This window comes from Pseudorasbora parva, chromosome 3 (assembly GCF_024679245.1).
Source record: "Pseudorasbora parva isolate DD20220531a chromosome 3, ASM2467924v1, whole genome shotgun sequence".
In the NCBI taxonomy this organism is placed as follows: Eukaryota; Metazoa; Chordata; class Actinopteri; order Cypriniformes; family Gobionidae; genus Pseudorasbora; species Pseudorasbora parva.
The window spans coordinates 3,566,529-3,588,228 of record NC_090174.1 but is presented as its reverse complement, the minus strand read 5'-3'; the positions used below and the strand labels follow the sequence as shown (position 1 = coordinate 3,588,228).

Below are 21,700 nucleotides of genomic sequence, written 5' to 3'. Positions count from 1 at the left end.
ATATTTTGTCGTGCTGAGTCAGACAATTCTTTACACTGCATGAAACTAAGCCTACCGGTTTCCATTAAAATTTTTAAAGGTCTCGTTCTTGGCGATTCCATCTTTTAAACTTTGTTTAGTCTGAAATGTTGCTGTTAGAGCATAAATAATACCTGTAAAATTATAAAGCTCAAAGTTCAATGCCAAGCGAGATATTTTATTTAACAGAAGTTCCCTTTCAAAGCCTACAGTGAACGGCCGGTTTGGACTACAGCAGGAAGTGCAGGGATGTAATGACGTCACTAGAACCGTTTGTTGACTAACCCTCCGCCCACAAGAACACGCAATCTCCCCGTTATGGTAAGAGGCGGGACCTTTCCGGGTAAAGTGCGCTAAGCTGCTGTCCAATCACAACACGGGAAGCGCTGACCCAATCAGAACTCGTTACATATTTCTGAAGGAGGGACTTCATAGAACAAGGAAATCATGAGGCCGTTTTTAGGACCGATAAAACTGCGCTGAACAGATAAGTAAATTGTGTGAAAAATACTGTGTTTTTTTTACACGCGAAACATGAACTCATGTTATATTGCACACTGTAAACATAATCAAAGCTGATTAATTTCCAGTGGAAAGATTGAGAATACCACTTCTCTGAAAGTTTATCAGTGAATTTTATACAATTTTGATTTAGCACTCTCAAAAAAAAAACAAAAAAAGAAAGGATACAGTTGCTGGGGTGGCACCTTAAGGTACAAAAGTGAAAAGGTCCATCTTTGTATCTTACTCACCCCTAAATGGTACATATTATTACCTTACAAGGTACATATCAGTAGTTTAAAGTTGTGTATTAGTACCTTAAAGGTACATATTTATTCTAAAACAAGGCAACACTGAACGACTTTTGTGATGTATTAATTTGTGTTTATATATAATTGAATGTGATGTGGAGGCACATAGTCCATATCTCATATTTTCCTCTTTTACCGTTAAACATGGTATCACATGGATGGAAATTATGTGCATATGAAGTTATACATAATAAAACTAGACATTGTAAGCTCATATTTGGTGGAGCAGACGGATGGAGATGCATGTACGCACAATCTTCCGCTGACTGGGCTACATAAAGGGAATTTTGCGCCGGTTCTGCCGTTGGCATGGTTTGGCAAAATCTGAAAACTTTTGTGCAAAATCTGGCTTTAGTGCGTACACACACATTTAGGATTAAATCTATGGAAAGTTCTATACGTGAGGCCCCTGATTTAGTGTCAACTGCACACCAAATTCTCCTTTTTAACAAACAGAAAGCTGGCAAAATTGCCTGCACTTTGCAAGCCATTTATTTGTGTAATTTAATCTAGTTTAAGAAGGTAGTTCAATATACAGCAAAACATGAGTTGAGCAATGACTCCACGTACAACTAATACTGTCTGAAAAGCCAGAGAAACACAGCACAGAATCTAATGAAATAAACTACAGATGAGCCAGTTTGGCATCGATTATAGACGTAACACTTTGCGTAAAGCTGAGGTCTTATCAAAGGGCAGAGCGATGCGGTGGAGGTGTAATGATAGAGTGCTATAGTAGGCTTATCTGACTATTACAGAAGCAGTTTGATTCAATTTATTGGTTTAATAAGGTTTCCTTGGTTCAGTGTAAATGAAAGGCAGCATCAGTGTTAAGACTGAGGGCATATTTTCTAATTTATACATGCAATTATATTGTTTTAACTGCATTTCAATTTATTATGTTAATACTTTAATAGCAATACAACATTTTTACTGCGATTGCCATTTTTGGTAAATGCATTTAAGTGATTTATATGCAGCAAGTATAGCTTTGGTTTAAATAATCTGCTAAATGAATAAATGTAATGGTTTTTGACACTTTTTTTCATGGCTTTCCGAGTTTGGATTTAAGTCACCATCCACTTCATAGTACGGAAAACAAACAAACAACAACAAAACCAAAGAAACAATCAATTGTTGAGTGATGACAACAAAAATGCTCATTTCTGAGTAAACGATTCCTTGAAATGAAAACCATAAGACGGAAATCACAAAACATTGAGCAAAATAACTCAAATGTACACACTGTTCTTTAACCCCCTCACCCTCAATAGAAAGCCTGGAAGAAGGCACTATTAAATCTGACACTGAAGAGGTTCACTCTGTTCATAACTAAACCCATGTTCTGACATGTCTTGTCACGAGAGACCTAAACAACCAACAAAGAAAAGGCCATTTTATTACCTGTCTGTGTGCTCTCCAAAAGTGCTCTATAAACACACAACTTACAGAAATACCACACTTAGAACACTTAAATGACCAAATCCAAACCACATCAATTTACTTGCCGGAGGCCTTCGGTTCATTAAGTTGGTGTTGGACGGATTTGTCCTTCCAAAGAATCCAGAGTGAATATATCACATTAGTGCTGATTGCTCACATGCATTCTTATTAGTATTTCTTTCACTAATTAAGACTCTTTAAAACCAAACCGTTTTTCTTTGGAATATTGTTTCAGTCTCTAATTAGTTGTCCTTAATATCCCTTTTCTTTATAAAATCCTTTTAATTAACAAAAGTCACTTCTGTCCTCCAGGAAATGACAACAGCTCAAACATCAGTAAGTGTTATGAGTGGATTAGTGTTGATTATTGTTTTGTGTTACTTTCTGCTCTATAAGTGAAGTCAGCTGCTATTTACACTAAGATAAAATAGCATTAGTTCCTATTTGCACTGAAAAAAATAGCAGTATTTTCTTTTCAATAAGTGTAAATAGTAGTTAGATGGTATACTTATAAATAGGCAGTTACTATGTGCATTTTCTGAAAATAAATGCCTTTCTGATCTGATATGTGATGGGAAAACAGAGTAGAGTGAGTTCAGCAAAGGGTGAATTTGAACATGGGACAATTTGCATCAAAACTTTCTGCCATGCACCATTTCTACTGTTGTTAATCCAATTTCTTTCATAATTGTGTCTGGTCCGAACAGACGTCAGTGGGCAGAGTTAGTGTAAATAGACTCAACAAGGCGGGCTGTTTGCGCTTAGTGTAAATAGATGCTATGATAAAAGAACTCCAGTTGGTTAAAAATGCATATTACAACCAATAAATATCATCACATCAGCCCTATCTCATCATCTCTATAAGCCAGCTGTCAGGTTTTGAAACAATTTTTAAATTCTGTTACAAAGTTACTAAAATGTCTAAATTGGACCACCAAAATAAAGTGTAACCCTCAGATATTGTCATGGCTAAGGGTGTTGTATGCTGCACGTTGTCCTTAAAAATACATTTTAGCCAAGACAATTTGGTCACAGTTATGTTCAGTTCATCAGTTATCATGGACTTTTAGTATAGCTGCGTCTCAATCATCCCACTAGTCCATTAGTCAGGACACTGATTAGGACACAAGTCACTGGGCTGACTCCCTGATCAGTGCCCTGACTACTGAACTAGTGAGATGATTGAGACGCGCCCTATGTCTTCATTCATTCTCATGTGTTTCTTTGTTTGATTTCCCGCCACTCCTTTGTTACCATGGTCACCATCATTATGAGTTTGTCTGGTTCAGCTGTGTTCTATTAATCATCTTGTCTAAGTTCCTATTTAAGTTGTTCCCACAGAGTCATGTTAACAGTAGTGTGTGCGTTATGCCTGGTTCAGACTACACGATATTAGCCCAAATTTGGCACGATCTGTGTGACATAAGGTGTGGTAGGGATTCGTAAACGATAATGGACGTCGGGATGCAAGAATCGATCGTTTCATCTCGTATAGTGTGTCATAGTATACGACAACCGAATCCGCGTCTGCGATAGTTCACCACGTCATGACAGAAAGACTAGCATGTTTAATTTTTTTTTGCGGTTCTTCACGACGGGTTCTGTCACGTGTGGCGCTGACCAACCGGAGCACAGACAGTTTTCGTACACAGCTTTCAAACACGGCGAAACGCATGAGAGATGACGGAGCGGCTTACTTTAGGTGGAATTATAAAATGGAGGAAAGGTTCATGGAGTTGTGGCAATAGTATTCCTGCCTGTACGATGTGTCATCGATGGATACCATGACCAAATAAGAAAAATGCTGGCGAACGATAGCGGAAGCCCTTCAGGAACCCGGTGAGTAACGTTACTGGAATGTAAGCTTAAAAGATGTTTTACAAATACGTTGTGGTTTACTACTGGCTAATAACTAAATATGTAATATAAGAAGAACAATATTTTTTTTTTGTTGGGTTTTCTTTCTATTTTTGTGCTTTTCTAAACGTAAAACAGCCAAAACACTCCGCTTCAGGCATCGTTTGTTTACGCTCTTGTTTCTGAAAGTCAATGACATCACGCACGTCGTGACAACAAGCGATGATTGGTCGAGTAGCAACGTGTAGTCTGACATGTTTCTAGTCCAGGACACGACAATGAGTAAAAATCACGTAATCTTACACAGTAACTATCGTAACAGACAAAAATATCTTGTAGTCTGAACCAGGCATTAGTCTTTGTTTGGATTTTAACCTATTTGAATCTTCATCCTCCATGTCTATGTCCTGCATGCACCCGTTACAAACATAGAGTAGGGGAGAACGGGCACAACCTAATGGTTTTTAACTGTCTCAGATTGTGTAACTTCACTTTGGGTTTAGAGTATTTATTTTTTCCCACATTAATTGCACACATGTCTATTACAATGATGAGGTGTTGTTTCATTAATACAGTGCTTACTTTTTTCTTGATTTACCTCAAAATAATGGAAGTGAAATGTGACAACATGCACCATAGGTGGGGTTCACTGTAACATTAGCAAATGACAGCTTAAATGTTATCTGATATAATATCCAAAACAAACTAAAATATTTTGTCATTAAAATACAATTATTTACTTTTTGAAATAAAATAATGGCATTTTTATCATTAAAAAAAAAAAAAAATATATATATATATATATATATATATATATATATATATATATATATATATATATATATTGACAACAAATACATCGCTGATTCAACTACACCGCAAATTTAATATAAATAAAATATAATATTCAATTATATATAAACACAAAAAACAGGGATGAAAAATAAACTTACATTTACAGTAAGAAATTTACTTTTGTTATGATAAAATAAATGTTCAGTGATATCTTCCAAAGATTTTTTTACATTTTGGCGCTATTTGTTCTCTATATGGTGTTGATATGGCCACTAGTAAATACACAAAGTTTCATCATTCTGGCCTGTGTGGAAAGTATTAAACCATGCGTGTTACAACTAACTCCAGGTTAGGTTGTGCCCTGCGCTCCCCTATATTCACAATATACTGTAGCACAGTATTTCTAGTTCTCACAGAAATGCTGATCAATAGAGGGTTTGTTTTATTGCTGTGGCTCTTACTTATAAAGGCTGTCTGGCTCCAGGCACTTGAAGACGAGAGAGTAGATCAAACTGTGAGGATGTTCTCCGCTTCTCCGTCCTGCTACCACACACGAGGAGCCCAGACCCGAGAAAAGATCGTCCATGAGGCTTACAACCTCTCCTACAAAACACAGACAGATGAGAGAGGGACATTCACATTAATATAGAACTAGTTCATCCAAAAATAATTGCACTCACTCTAAAAAGCAAGTCAGGGGAACTGTTACCACAACTTTAGTTAAATGCATTGTTGCTCATTGATTGCTGTTTTGGTATAAGAAGATTGTACAAGAACAAGTCAATTACCCACCAATTTGGCAAAAAAATAAAAAATTGAATAAATAAATATTACAAAAATTAAATAAATACTAATACAAATTGTGGTTACACTTTGTTTTAATGTGCCATTGTTGCATACAGTGTAGTTATATATTTAAGTACTGAGTAAAATTAATTGACTGCATGTACTTACTATAGGGTTATGGTAGGATTAGGGTTTGTTTGAGGGTTAGTTGTATGTATTTATTTTTGAAAGGATACCCCATTCACATTATTTTCAGCGTGCAGGGTAGGCAACTCCATTGCTTTCAGTCGTTTGCCCAATGTGTCAGATCAAGAAGAATAATTCTTTGCATTGTAAAAGTAGACATGATTTTATGAATTTTTATAGGTTACTTTTATATTTTGTAGCAACTAACCTAATGCTTAATACCTTAAACTTACCCACTTCTCAACAATATAAAACACATAACAGGCAAATAAAAGTACAGTCACAGGTATTTACTGGAAAAACTGACCAAAAACAGTATAATGGTAATAACTCAGGTTGCATTCTGCCAAAGTCATACAAGATCTTGACGTGAAGAACAGAGTTGGTCTTAATGTTTTAAACGCTGAAAGGATCCCACCACATTTCATCAATGCACGCAGTCAAATCTCATTTAAAGTATACAAACCACTCTTGAACATGATGCAAATGGCCATGAGACATAAGAGAGACAATGACATTTCTCTATCAACGCTGGCGTAACGTTTCTTGGAGCGGTAATGTTTGAAGATGTGCATGATCTGAGGCAGATGGAGACGCTGATCGCTTTTGGGGCTTTTCTTCACACAAATCAATTGCTTGGAACACTAAATTGTGCACGCAGTGATATATACCTGTTATAGCATGTGTTTTATATCATATAAAACACACATGGGAAGGTTTAGTTGTGGGGTTGGGTTATGTGTTCAAACGTGTCTAATCAGTGTAAATATATATAATTTTTTTAAATCTACACTGCAAACATTTTTTTTTCTACTTAGTATTTTTGTCTTGTTTCTAGTCCAAATATCTAGAAATTATTAAGACAAGAAGTATTTACTGGACAAGCAAAATTAATTGTCTTGTTTTTGGCAAAAATAACTCAAAATTAAGAGAGTTCCCTGTATCGAGGGAACTTCGCACTGCTATCTTTCACCCGAATCGGCATCGTCCCTTAAAGCCCTGGTACTGCCCACCAAGCCATGCCGCGATACATCTGCGTTGGTGGGCAGGGCATATATGACGGCTGGGCGAGCTGGTAGTTCCCTGGTAGTTCCCTGCATACATTATCCATCTTGCAGGCATACCAGGCCGACCTCCTCAAGGAACTGGATGAGGGCGAGGGTCCCTCTCCGGAGGATATTTTAGAGCTCCGGAAAGCTCCCGATTTGTCTCTCCGCATCACCAAGGAGACGGCCCGTGCCATCGGCCGCTCCATGGCTTCTATGGTGACTGTGGAGAGACATCTTTGGCTCAATCTGTGTTGGATGAAGGAGAAAGACAAAACTTTTCTCCTGGATTCCCCGATTTTGCCTTCGGGTCTGTTCGGCATTCCAGGAGGCGAAAAAACAATCGGCAGCTTTCCATCAGTTTCTCCCTCGACGTTCTAAGGGGAGGGCTGTCCCAAGTGGGCAGCCTCAGCCGTCAACCAGCTCCTCGCACCGGCAGGTGCAGAAAGAGAGTGTGGCTTTTAGAGCCCCTCCTCCGGGAACCTGGTAACAAAGGCGACGCTCTCACCAGCAGTCTTCAAGGCCGAAGGGCGATCTGAGGAACGTCCTTCTCGCCAAGAAGGCTGCTGGGAAGAAGGGCTTCTAAGAGCAGTTCCTCCTGCGCGGGGGCAACCGAGGCTGCATCCCGCATGGCGCTCTTGGGAAAATTATGTGGTAATCCCGCCATCACTGATGCTTTGGGCCACATCGTTTTCCCATGGACAAATGCTGTCCCAGTCGCCTCGAAAAAGACCTGCGACGGGACGGCACTTGTCTCCACACACCGAAAATCGTTTCCAGCTGCTCCCTGCTGGGGTTCCGCTTCAGCGGGCTGGGAACAAGGTTCAGATAACACCCGAGGTCGGCCTCGAGAGGCTGATTTCCTTAGTAGATTATCTCTGTGCATGGAAATGCCTTCCCAATATTTTTAACATGGGTCCTGCGTACTGTAGAAATAGGGTACAGACTGCAGTTCAATCACCCCCCTCCAAAGTTCAATGGGGTGACATGGACTGCAGTGGTGCCGCAGCGGGTTCGGGTATTGGAACAAGAAGTAAAATCCTTGCTGGCGAAGGAACCCATAGAAAATGTTCGATGTTGGAGAGACAGTACCGGGTCGGTGTCGGTGTAAAGTACCGGGTTCTACAGCCGGTACTTTATAGTTCCATAAAAGGATGGAGGGCTTTGGCCGATTTTTAGATCTAAGGTATCTGAATCGGTCTCTGAGGAGATTCAGGTTCAAGATGTTGACGAACGTCCAAGGACTGGTTCGTCACAATAGATTTAAAAGACGCCCATTTCCATATATCCATCCTTCAATGCCAGAGGAAGTTCCTGAGGTTCCCTTTGGGGGGCGAAGCGTACCAATATCGTGTACTTCCGTTCGGTCTAGCTCTTTCCCCTCGGACGTTCACGAAGTGCATGGATGCAGCTTTGGCTCCATTGAGACTTCAGGGCATCCATGTACTGAATTATATCAACGACTGGCTAATCCTGGCACAGTCGTACGAGATGGCAGTTCAACATTGAGATGTAGTTCTGTCACACATCCAGTGCTTGGGGCTGAGACTCAACACAAAAAAGAGGCCCAGAAAACAAGTTTTCTGGGGATCATATGGAACTCGATTTCGATGCGGGCGCAATTATCCCCCGCGCGGGTCGAGACCACTCTGACGATAGTCTCAGGAATAAAGCTAGGCCAGAATATCACTGTGAAACACTTTCAGAAAGTGTTAGGGTACCTAGCGGCAGCATCCAATGTTTTTCCCTTCGGCCTGTTGCAAATTTTACATTTACATTTAATCATTCTTTTTTTTTTACTTTTTTTTTTTTGGACAAACAAACAAAATTTAAAAGGATAGTTAAGTGTTTTTTTTATTGTTCAGGTGCAATTGGAAAAGATGTGTCATGAGATGTTTTTTTTTTTAAATGGCGAATCACGACTTGAGATCGGCAGTTCATTCCACCAGGTGGAAACAGTCCAGGAAAATGTCTGTGAGAGTGATTTCATGGCTCTTTGGGATGGAACCACGAGGCGTCACTCACTCACAGAAAGCAAGCTTCTGGAGGGTGTGTAAACATGAGGGCCCTACAGTGAGGGCCCCACAAGAGGGCCCTACAGTGGTGGCTAAAGACCAGAGGGTTTTCCCCAAATGGAACCCTTTTCGTATGATCAGAGTAACTCGCAAATGCCTTCGGGCTCTAGTCATATGGAAGAAAGTCTGGTTTAAAGAGCTACACGGGTGACGTTGCATATTTTTCAAGATGGCATTCCCTGTCGCCCACTGACGGTCACAATCACTGCATCACGTGTCTGGGCTTAGAGCACGCTGAGGCAGTGTTTGTGGATAATTCATGTTCTCACTACAGGAACATGGCTATCTCGACGCTTAGGTCGAGACTCTCCTACCTTCGGGAAGGTGGGTTCCCCCTACCCATAGCTCGATTTAGGTCTATTCCTGCCCAACAGAATAGGCCTTCTTTGACGGACGGCCGGGGTGACATGAGGATCACGTTTAGGGCAAACCCGCTGAGCGATCCTCCGCAGGCCCCTAATCCCTCACAAGCACCGCAACTGGTGGAGCTTCTGGAGGAATCCGTCAGCCCCTCTCATGGGCGTCCAATGGTGACCTTTGGGGCACCCGCGGACGAGCAGATGTCACTCGCTGCATCGGAGGGGGAGTTTCAGTCCTCGGAGGATGATGATTCGGCTGTACTGCCTCCCTCTGGGAGAGTTGCAACGGTCGAGTCGGACCCCAAGTTGATGAATATGCTTTCCCGGGCTGCCCAAAAGGTCAGGCTTGAGTGGAACCCTCTACCACGTCCCGAACCTTCTAGGTTGGATGATTGGTTTCTCGGGGCGAGTCACGCTGGTTCCCAGTGTCCCGTCCCAGTGTCTTTCTTCCCGGAGATGCATGAGGAGCTTACCAGGTCTTGGAAAACACTTTGTGTTTGACGGATGAGCATATCTGTACAAAGTCCTACTCTTCGGGCTGTCCCCTGTGTCTTCACGAAATTTGCAGAGGCGGCCATTGCTCCCATGAGTGAGTGTGGTGTTCGCATCCTCAATTATCCTGACGACTGGCGGATCCTTGCCCAGTTGCAAGAGCAGTTGTGCGAACACAGGGACATGGTGCTCAGTCACCTCAGCCAGTTGGGGCTTCTGGGGGGTCAACTGGGAAAAGAGCACCTCTGCCCCACGCAGAGGATTTCTTATCTTGGGATAGAGCTGGATTTGGTCGCACTGACAGCGCACCTCACAGAGGACCATGTCCAGTCGGTGTTGAACTGCTTGACTTCTTTCAAATGCAGGACAGCGGTCCCACTGAAACAGTTTCAGAGGCTCTGGGGCATATGGCATCCATAGCGCTGCTTGGATTGCTCCATATGAGACCGCTTCAAAGCTGGCTACACATCCGAGTCCAAAGGTGGGCGTGGCACAGCCGGTCCCTCCGTGTCTCAGTCACACCGAGTTGCCGCCAAACCTTCAGCCCATGGACAGACCCTGTATTTCTACGGGCAGGAGTCCCCCTAGAACAGGTATCCAGGCATGCGATTGTCTCCACGGATGCTTCATCCACTGGCTGGGGTGCCACGTGCAACAGGCTTGCAGTTTCTGGTCTATGGACGGGGCCTCAACTGCAATGGCACATTAACTCCATGTCTGATCCATGGACTGGACGCGGAGGTTCTAGGTGATCTACCACAGGCTGTGGTAGACACCATCACTTCCGCTAGAGCGCCCTCTACAAGGCACCTCTATTCGTTGAAATGGAATCTGTTCGTCGACTGGTGCTCTTCTCATCTAGAAGACTCCCGAAGATGTTCGGTCAGTGCCGTGCTTTCCTTTCTACTAGATGGGTTGGAGAGAAGGCTGTCTCCCTCCACCCTCAAAGTTTATGTTGCCACAATAGCCGCTAATCATGATTTGGTAGGTGGAAAGTCCTTAGGGAAGCATAACCTGATCGTCAGGTTCCTGAGGGGGCGAGGAGACTAAATCCGCCTCACCCTCCCTCGATACCCTCTTGGTACCTGTCTCTGGTGGTGACTGCACTGCAGAGACCTCCCGTTGAGCCTTTGCAGTCAGCAGAGTTAAAAATTCTGTCTCTGGAGACAATACTCCTGACTGCAATGGCCTCCATCAAGCGGGTAGGGGACCTGCAGGCATTTTCGGTCGACGAATCGTGCCTGGAATTTGGTCCGGACAACTCTCACATGATCCTGAGACACCGGCCTGGATATGTGCCCAAAGTTCCCATCAGTGGATGTGTCTTGACGTATGAATCCCAAGATGTGCCCTGCCCGCTCGGGGTTAGAGCCCACTCCACCAGGGGTGTAGCCTCTTCCTTTGGGCGCTGGCTCGTGGCGCCTCGCTGACAGATATTTGTAGAGCTACGGGCTGGGCGACAACCAACATGTTCGCTAGATTATATAATAACTTGTGTTAGGCTTCTATATAACTTGTGTTAGGCTGGGTTTCATATGTTGTGACCCCCACGGCGGTCCCATATGTGTATTCATCCACAGTGCAGCTCCCTACGGCGAGCCCGTGTCTTTCCCTCGGCAGAGTCCGCTCTGCCGTCTCAGTCTTTTCAGTCTCTGCCTCTCACTGTATTTTTTGCTTAAAATTAGCTAAATAATCTGCCAATGGGGTAAGCAAAATAATCTTAATTCAAGCAACATTATTTTCCTTACCCCATTGGCAGATTATTTTGCTTATTTTATGCAAAAACTCTCTTAATTTGTAGTTATTTTTTGCCCAAAACAAGACAATAATTTGTACTTGTCTAGTAAATGTGTCTTAATGTAAGAATGTTTCGATATTTTAGGTAGAAACAAGACAAAAATACTAAGTAAGAAAAGCATTTTTTTTTTTTTGCAGTGTAAGAAAATTAAACTGATTAAATTGAGAATCACCCTCCAACATGTCATAATGAAAAATCATAACCCAATCATTTCATCATGCCAACATTCCCATGACCATCGTGTCTGTTTCGTGATTCGTGTCTGTACCAATGTGCATCACAAAATATAACATTAATAAGTGACGCTGAACGGTCCTGACCCAGTTAATATTTGACGAGATGGGAGTGAGAATGTGCTGCAAAAACAAGCGATAGAAGCATTGTTTATCCACATGTAAAATAACATTATCATCAACATTAAACAGCATATAAATCTAAACTGCCTAATGTGACTCCATCTACTCCATCTGTGATTGATCATCGTTCTGAATCCCATCTGGATTTAGTCTTTGACAAAAACATGATTCTATCAGCTTTTTGTTCAAAATGTTGCTTTTTTAATGAAACTCCCCCACATTAAATGGGGGGTATCATGCTATTTCATGCATTCTGACTTATTTACACTGTTAAAGTGTTGATTCTCATGCTAAACATGGCCAAATTTTCAAAAAAACGAGTTGGCCTTATGCTGGAGTATTTATGTGCCAAATACACTCATTCAGGATTTGAATATGTTTGGGAAAGATTTTTCTGAGTATGACTTAAAAAAGGGCGGGATTGCTTGTATGGGCACTTCTCCCGGATGAGGAGAACACGAACATGAACACACACGAACACAAACACAGTGAAACTGCGTCAAATGTCTGTGTTTTGTCGGTAGTCGGCACTTAAGTGCATATGAAGTGAAACAACACCAACGTATAATATACTAATATAATGTAATAATATCCAGGGATAATGCCATGAGGCATTGTGTGTTAACATTAACATAATACTGGCAGAATGTGTTGTGTACCTTTTAAATTGGTGATTAAAAAAAAGAATGCATGGAGATAAGAGATAGAAGAGATTTTATTTTATTTATTGTTTTTAAGCTGAGGGTCTGTTCTTTCTTTTAATATATTGCATGTACAGATATTTATACAACACAATATTCGGTGGGCCATTAAACTTTTGTGAAAATGCTGGTGAGCTGGCAAAAAAACGAAAAAAAAAAAAATTATTCAGTGACAGACCACAGCTACAAAATGTGGGTGTGCGATATTGGTAAAAAAAATCTGATCTCTATTTTCTGGGATTTTGTTGATAACGATAATTAGACAATTTTTTTTTTTTTTTTTTTGTGCTGTTACCATGACAAGTTAAGGCTGTGAACTTTTATTGTAGTATCATTGATATAATATTATCATTCGTATTCATATTTCAAATTAGTTTTTATTGTTTTATTTTCAGAATCTAAAGAATCAAGAAGTATGAATATTTTCCCAGATATTTGCTTATGTTTTCACAGAGTAAATGAAATCATAATGGCTTGAAAAAAAGAGGGTGACTTAATAATGACAATGTAAATTTTGATGTACATATAATCCTGCAGGAGATCATGTGTTGTTACAAAAAACATACGCATGTAGTGCAAGACATTTTCATCATTTATACTGTTGTGAGGTATTTCCTGCAAATACCAGTTTAACAAGAAAATATTCAAGTCCGCTTTTAGGGAAATAATATACACAGGCAGTCTCTAAACCCAGTTCCCAGCACCGACCTAAGAGGCAAAGCAGACACGAAAAGAGCGAGCAGTAAAAACAACATTTGACACCTCCAATTTTAGCATCTCTGGAGCTAGACGAACATGCGTCGCAGGCTCACATCAGTTTTTAACACGTTCCAAAATACATATCAAAACGGCAGAACGTGTCTGGGTTGTGCGTCCCGAGGGAGCAGTAAAAAATGGGCAACAGAGGGAAGGTCTAGAGAAGAGGGACTGAATGAACGAATGATTTAACCATTTTCCCAGAAAGCACACTGTATATAAGAGGGAAGCTTCCCGCTCGCATTCCAACACCTCAAGAGTGCCCAAACAAGACGTCTTTTTATAAGATCTCCAAACCCATTGCTTTCACTTTGTGGCCCCCACTTCTAGAGAAGTTCTGTATAATTTGCAAACTTGACATTCATGAAATGGAAAACAATGGCATGGCAACTCCACATTTGACCGCAAAGGTCCGTGTTGAATAATCCCAGTGATGGAATGCCCTTAAATGCATGCATAGTTTCCTCTCGTCCAGGAGGCCCACGCTGCTCATGTTCAACATGATACAATGTTTCTCCTACGCTTCGCTTCAAGTTGACCATCAAAACAAATCATAGAAAATATTCCAGTGTGGCAACTGCCAGAAGGTCGAGGGAGGTCGTAATGACAGGAAAATACAGACTGCTGTAGGGCTGCAACTACTTATTTTACATTATAAGGGAACTTAAGAGAAAAAAAGGAGAGTGAAATTCACAAAACAAAAGAAAACATTAGAATAAAACTTAAAACATGTTGCAAAAGTAGACTTGCACCCCTTAAAAACAAAGCTATGTTGCACATAGAAAAGGAATTAGTGGAGATCACTGAAGTGAGAAATAATCTGGAGCCCAGAAACATATGTTCTCTGGAAGCAAAGATTATTGTGATAATTGATTAACTCCATATCCTATGCTACATTATGTGCAGAAGAGTGAGATGTCCTTGTTACAGTGTAACTATACATTTAAGTACTGAGTATTATAAATTAATAACATGTACTTCAGACATGGAATACAACGCCTTTAAATCCCAAAAGAGTTTGATATATCTGGACAGGAACTCTGGTTTTCAGAGGTTTTTTTTTTTTTTGCCAGAGAGCGACAAACCTTTCATGCCCCCCAGAATATTGTATTTTATGTATATCTGAACATGCAATATATCAAAATAAAAAACAGAGCCTCTTAAAAATAAATTAAATAAAAAATCTACCCTCATGCATTCTTGGGGCGCTGTTACACATCTTCTGAAAGAGTACTGAATGTCCTGATGAAAACACAGGTGAAGAAGAAGCAGAAACAAGCAATATATTGTGTAATCATATGCATACGTAAAATAATGCAACCATCAGCATTAAACATCATATAAATCTAAACGGTCTAATGTTATTGAATAAAAAATGTGGCCCCGGGACGAGCTCTAGGACTGTGAAGCTTTGAGGTGTTGATGGACTCCATCTACTCCATCTGTGTTTGATCATCGTTCTGAATCCCATCTGGATAGAGTCTTTCACAAAAACACAATTTTCTCAGCTTTTTTCTTAAAATGTTTCTTTTTAAGAACTAGAATAAAACTGAGGGTATGTTCTTTCTTTTGATATATTGCATGTTCAGATATTCATATAGCAAAATATTCTCTGGGCTGCAAAACTCAAAATGCTGCCGCTGACTACATGGCAATTTTTTTTGTTTTTTCAAAAACACTGGTGGCGAAAGAGTTAAAAGATTGATGCTGTGTACAATCCACTGCCTTTTTTAATCCTGCTTTTGTGGTCTGAAAAAGAAATGTCATAAGAAATGTCATTAGTTCAACACCAGGGTGGGTATATTATGACTATTTTCATTTTAAGGTGAGCAAAAGACCTTTAAGACCATGTTGTTTTGGCCATTTTAAACGGAGCCAATTAATTATTCAGTAGTGGGACATTTCCATGCATGAAGTCACAAGAAATTCAAGTAAAGTAACGTAAGTATTATAAAATGTGAGGCCTTTGCAGTTGGCACCATATGGAGGAAGGCTTGTGTCAAACCCCCTGATACCTGTCCATCTTGCATCCATGCAACCCATGCAACTTTGATGTCCACACACACACACACACACACAAGCCCATGGGATCCGAGGGAGCTGTGTGCAGTGAACGGAAGAGTAGCGGCAGAGAGGTTTGTATGCCGGACACGTGCGTCGTAGACCTGAGCTTTACATCGAGGGTTCAGTCAAACTTAATGGCAGATTCTCAGTCTGAAGGGTAATCGTTCCACTGTATAAATACAAGTCGTGTCAGATATAGCACGAGGGGTTCAGCGCTACAGTAATTCGTGCAGGTCTTGAGTACCAAAGCAGATGTGGGTGATCATTTTGGACGTGCACATAGATTTCCTTTCTGAGGCTTGTTGACTTCTTTTTGCTGTTTTTCCCCTTTAGGTTTGCTGGAGTATGTGATAATTACTAGCAAACCCCTGAAACAGCCCACGGGTGGCCGCTTTCCTGCTTCCCAGTCACGGACGGGCCTATTGATTCATTCTGATTATCAAAACATACAAAGATAGCATTTCCAGCCAAACCTCATGCGGAAACATCAAACATCAAACCGAGTTTTCTTTCCCCCGGCTGCCTTCTGCCGTACCTATTTCCCTTCTCTTTTGCACATTCTCTCGGCTTGGAGCTGTCAGGGGACCGGCGAAATCTGGCTCCGCTCGTGCATTCCGTGCATATTTGTGTCAATATGAGGGAAATGAACCGAGGGCCAGGCGGTGTAATATAGATAGTCAATCTTAAGCACTTCTTGACCTCTTGTCACTGCTAATAGCGTGAGGAAACAAACTGAACAGGTCTAACACCGTTCCCGGAGTTCCCGACTAGCTTGATTGCTCAGTTGCATTCATGTTTAATGGTGATTTTAAATGCGAGTGTTACATTATAGTTTTTGTTCGTATTTTGAAATGGATTTTATTTTTAGCCCATGCTGAGGAGACAGACTCTCCCGCTGCTGTGCATGGCATCGCTATTCAATGCTTTCACTACAATTAACGTTTAACGCAAAACAGGTGGCCTCTTCTGGGTGCACGGGTTCAAACAAACGGAACATAACTGCAGATATGTTCCATAAATTCTTCTCAAGTCTCCATATAATTCAGGCCAGGGCCACACATACGGTAAATTCATAACAGCTCGTGTTTACACAATTTAAGAGCCTGAAGACAGAGCCGGCTGCTCTTGAAACAAAGAGCACGGTTTTGTGTTGTTGTTTTTTTTTTTTTTTTTTTTCTAACCAAATATGAGTACACGTCCGGTGTAGCGATGCCAGATTTATTAAAGAATTCCTGCCAATATTTCTAGAGATTGCATTAGTACTGATTCTGTTGGAGTATCATATGGATTGTGTTTTCATTTGTAAAATGCACACATTTTATTTCTCTGGTTGCATGCATACTAAAGCCTTGTTTTTGCTTGGCCATGCACTTTTTAACAGTTTTGAAAGATATTTAAACAATGTTCAAACTGCAATTAAATGTGGTAAAATGCACTTATTGTTAAACTGCATAAATAAATAACAATAAATAAATAAATAACAAAAAATCAAACCCTAATGCATTTATTTTAAATAAGTATTTTTATAAGTTTATGCTTGAGGCTGCTCAGACAATACAAAAATAGTAGGAGCCAGATTTACTGATCAGGGCTATTTAGCGTTAGATCACAATTCCATTAAAGCGCCGATGAGATTGGAAAGTTTTGCACGTGATTTACTAATCACACGCAAATTGATGAACACAGAAGCAGGCGGGTCATGTCCATAATGACCAACACAATCTCAGTTAGCCTCTGTTTTTTTTTTTTTTTTTTTTTTTTTTTTTTTTAATGCAATAATGTTGCAAACACCAGTAAATTACCAGTTTTTTTTTGTTTTTGTTTTCATTATTATACTATTATATATATTTATATATATATATATATATTTTTTTTTTTATTGCAAGTAATATTTTTTATGGTTTTAGTTAACTCTTTCCCCACCAGCGTTTTTCTTTTTCTTTTCTTTTTTAAGTTGCCAGTCACCGGCAGCATTTTTTATAATTTTCATAAAACTTTAATGGCCCCCAGAATATTTAGTATCATGAGAATCTGAACATGCAATATATCAAAAGTAAGAATATATAACACATTATGCATTCTTTTCTCTTTTTTAAAACAGCACTTGTGGGTATGTGGTTAAGTGTAATAAAATACAACATAAAAAAAAAGCAGATTTTTTTTTTTTTTCAAAGCATACAACATGCATAAGCAATGGTTGTATTGCTTGTTTCTGTTACTTTCCTCCTTGTATTTTGATCTGGAGATGTAGATGTATTACTCTTTCAGAGGATGTGTAATAGTGCCCCCTACCTAACAGTGAAAACATCTTGGGTTATGACTATAACCCTTGTTCCCTAAGAAGCATGGCATGGCATGGCAAGGCGTCGCAGTGTCTAATTCTTTTCTCAGGGAACAAGGGTTATAGTCATAACCCGAGACGCTCCCTTCCGAGGTAACTCCCACTGCGTCGTAAGAACGACACTTATGAGGAAAAATTACCCACTATGCCACCACGAACCATGCCCTAGTGTGAAGCTGGAACCCAAGCACACTTAGGACGAGCGCACCCTAGTGCCTGGAGTCGCAGGGAGATGCTGTCTATAAAACCAGATAAAAGTGTGTGGGGTAGCCCAGCCAGCTGCCTCCCAAATCTCCGGAAGCGGGACCCCCATTTGAAAGGCCTGAGAAGAGGCCATGCCCCTAGTGAAATGCGCCCTCAAGGCCAAAGCTGAAGGCAAACTGTGCACCTGATAGGCCAAGGCAATCACCTGGATGATTCAGTTACTGACCGTCTGTTTGGACGTGGACAGCCCCCTCTTAGGAGACCCGAAACACACTAACAGTTGGTCCAACCTTCTCCATTGCAAGACTTCCACAAATAAATTTGTAGTGATCTTACCAGGCAGAGCAGATAAAGTCTCCCCTCTTCAGCCGACACATGAGGTGGAGGATGAAATGCCTGCAGGATCGTAGGGGCACATAGCCTGGCCTCAGTTGAAGGATGGCCTTAACTCTCCAGGGGACAGTCGGCGACAAGTCAGTGTTATAGCCAAGGCCTGGAGGTCCCCCACCCTCTTAAGCGAAGTTTAACCACCTTAAACAACAGAACTTGGGCTGTCACAGACTTGAGTAGTTTAAAGGGGGCCTCAGCCAGCCCTTTGAGCACCACCGCCAGATCCCAAGTTGGAACTCTAGAGCGAGTCGCAGGCCTCTTCCTCCAAGTACCACGGAGGAAACATACGACTAATGGTATCACTTTAGACTAATGGTATCGCATCACTTACAGGCGTGGTTACACAGTGAAGCGATCTTGGAGGAACTCCAGCACTAAAGCCACTGGGCAGTTGACTGGGTCCACCTCACGCTCCCTGCAACAAGTAGAAAATGCATTCCATTTCAAGCCGTACAACTTTCTCATGGAAGGAGCCCTGCAACTGAGTATGGTTTCCACTACACCTGCTGACAGGCCAGCCTCTAAGTACTGAGCCCCCTCAGGGGCCAGACCCACAGATTCCACAGCTCTGGCTGAGGGTGAAATATTGTGGCCCCTGCCTGTGATGAAAACCGTACTCAGGCTTGCCAGTACAGGGCTACAAGGAGTAGACTGATCCCGTCCTGCCGGACCCTCTCCAGTACTCCAGAGAGCAGAGATATTGGCTAAAAGACGCAGCCTCCGCCACATCTGCAACGAACAGATCCACTTCCACTGGGCCAAACCTCTCGCATATGGACTTCACCACCTCTGGGTGAAGTCTCCATTCCCCAGGCCTCAGCCCCTGCCTCGACTATTATGTCTGCTCCCTGATTTTGGTCCCCGGGGATGAACATCGCTCTGATAGACGATAGTTTCTCCTGGGACTATAGGAGGATCTGATGCACCAGTCTGCATAGAGGGTGAGACCTCAGACCCCCCTGATGGTTCAAGTATGCGTCCACTGAAATATTGTTGAAGCACACTAGAACATGACAACACCTGAGATCTGTGAGGGAGCTCCTCAGAGCCCTGAAGACAGACAACATCTCCAGGCAATTTATATGCCATGCATGATGATGGTGTGCCACAAACCCTGGGTAAAGCAACCATCCATGACCACGCCCCAATCAGTGAGGGAGGCGTCTGTCGAAACGGATTTCCAACAACATGACGCTATCAAAACTGACCCTTGGGACAGAAACCAAGGTTTCTTCCATATTGATTGGGAACGAAGGCATCTGCACATTAACCTGATCATACGGAATGGATTCCCTTTTGGGGAAAACCTCTTGGCTTTCAGCCACCACTGCAGGGGTCTCATGTACAGCAGGCCAAAAGGTATTACGCTGGACACAGCTGCCATGAGCCCCAGCAGTTTTTGAAACTGCTTTACTGTGATATTGCGGCCTAGCTTAATGCTAGAGACCATCGCCGTATGGACCCGATTTGCGGGGGACATTTGACATTGAGGCGAGTCCCATACCACTCCCATGAACGTGGTCTTCTGGGAGGGTGTCAACACACTCTTCTTTATGTTGAGTCTCAACACCAAGCTCTGAATATGGCCAAGGACAACATCTCGATGCCGAACTGCCATCTCTTGCGACTGAGCCAAGATGAGCCAGTCGTCGATGTAGTTCAGTACACGGATGCCCTGGAGTCTCAGTGGAGCCATGCCTGCATCCATGCACTTGGTGAACATGCGAGGGGAGAGAGCTAGGCCGAATGGAAGACCTGATATCGAAATGCTTTGCGCTCGAAAGCGAACCCCAGAAACTTCCTGTGAGAAGGACAGATGAAAACCTGAAAGCATCTTTCAAATCTGAATTTGATTCACGATAATAAGTACTGTTAGCATCTTGAACCTGAACCTCCTCAGTGACCAGTTCAAATACTTCAGATCTAAAATTGGACGCAGTAAAATTGTAATACCGTTCTCGACCCCCTGAAGCAGCTGCCTGGCAGGGAGAGGTCATGGACGCCATTTTCAGTGTACGGACGCCATTGCAAACTGCCCGAAACCCCTCGGGGCAGATAAGGTTGCGCGCGTACACTGGGAACCAATGTGTCCCGAAGCGCCACTGACGGCGGGATTACCACATCGATTTCAAGAGCAATCCGCTCAGAAAATAGCCTCAGACGATTCTCCCCAGAGGGGACAACCCTTAGAGGTCCAACCACGGCTAGGATCTATTTCCCAAAGCCTTCTTAGCCTGAAGGATGGCCCTCAGGTTACCCTTCTGCTGAGCCGCCTTTGGGCGAGAATGCCACCTATGTTGTCAAGCTCCCTGAGAAGGGGCTCTAGAGGCAACACTCTCTTTTCGTACCTGATGGTACAAGGAGCTCAAAGACACTGGGGCTGATCGGTCTTAGGACTAGCCCCTTTAGACTTAAAGTGGCGAGGGATAAACTGATGAAACACAGCAGACTGCCTCTGAGCCTCCTGAAACCTGTTGACAACCGCATTGACAGCGTCGCAGAACAGGCAGAAAGAGGAGCATCAAGGAGAAAAGCTTTATCTTTCTCACTGATGCCTGACAGATTTAACCATAGATGTCTCTCCGTGGCCACCATAGCTGACATGGTGCGGCCCACAGCTCGGGCCATCTCCTTGGTGACATGGAGAGACAAATCTGTCGCTCTGCAGAGCTCAGCAATGTCCTCCGGTGTTGGTCCCTTGCCCTCATCTAAGTCTTTTAGAAGGTCGGCCTGGTATGCCTGCAACAGTGCCATGGTTTGCAGTCATGGACCAGCCCGACCTGCCACCATATATGCTCTGCTCCCCATGGCAGATGTATCTCTACATGGCTTGGTGGGTAGCACCGGGGGTTTTAGGGAGGACGCAGCTTCAGGAGAGAGGTAGCAGGCCAGAGCCTCCTCCACATGCTGGATTAGAGAGGTGGGAAGATTGTGGTCTGTTCCATGATCTACACAACTCATTGTGCAAATCAGGAAAAAAAAGGCAAACCCAGGCGTTGAGGCTGAGACCTGTGCTGCAGGAAGCGCTCATTAAGTTTACTCTTTTTTATTGTTGCTTACTGCACTTCTGATGGCCAGTTGATGTTTAGTCTGGCCACTGCATGAGTCACAACCTCGACAAGCTCCTCATAAGCGGGCACGTGAGGTGATGAGTGAGGCTCAATGTCACCCGCCTCGATGCTGAGCACATCCACATCCACATAATCATATGCAGATAGCTC

At 42.3% G+C, this 21,700-nt stretch overlaps 1 protein-coding gene across 1 annotated transcript in view; it reads right to left on the bottom strand.

Moving 5' to 3' along the window:
* LOC137070425 (astrotactin-2-like) overlaps positions 1-21,700 on the bottom strand; it is a 620,747-nt gene that overhangs the window by 22,877 nt on the left and 576,170 nt on the right. The window contains exon 20 of the mRNA XM_067437549.1: positions 5,387-5,528. Coding sequence (XP_067293650.1) covers positions 5,387-5,528 — 142 coding nt within the window. The remainder of the gene's footprint in view (positions 1-5,386; positions 5,529-21,700) is intronic.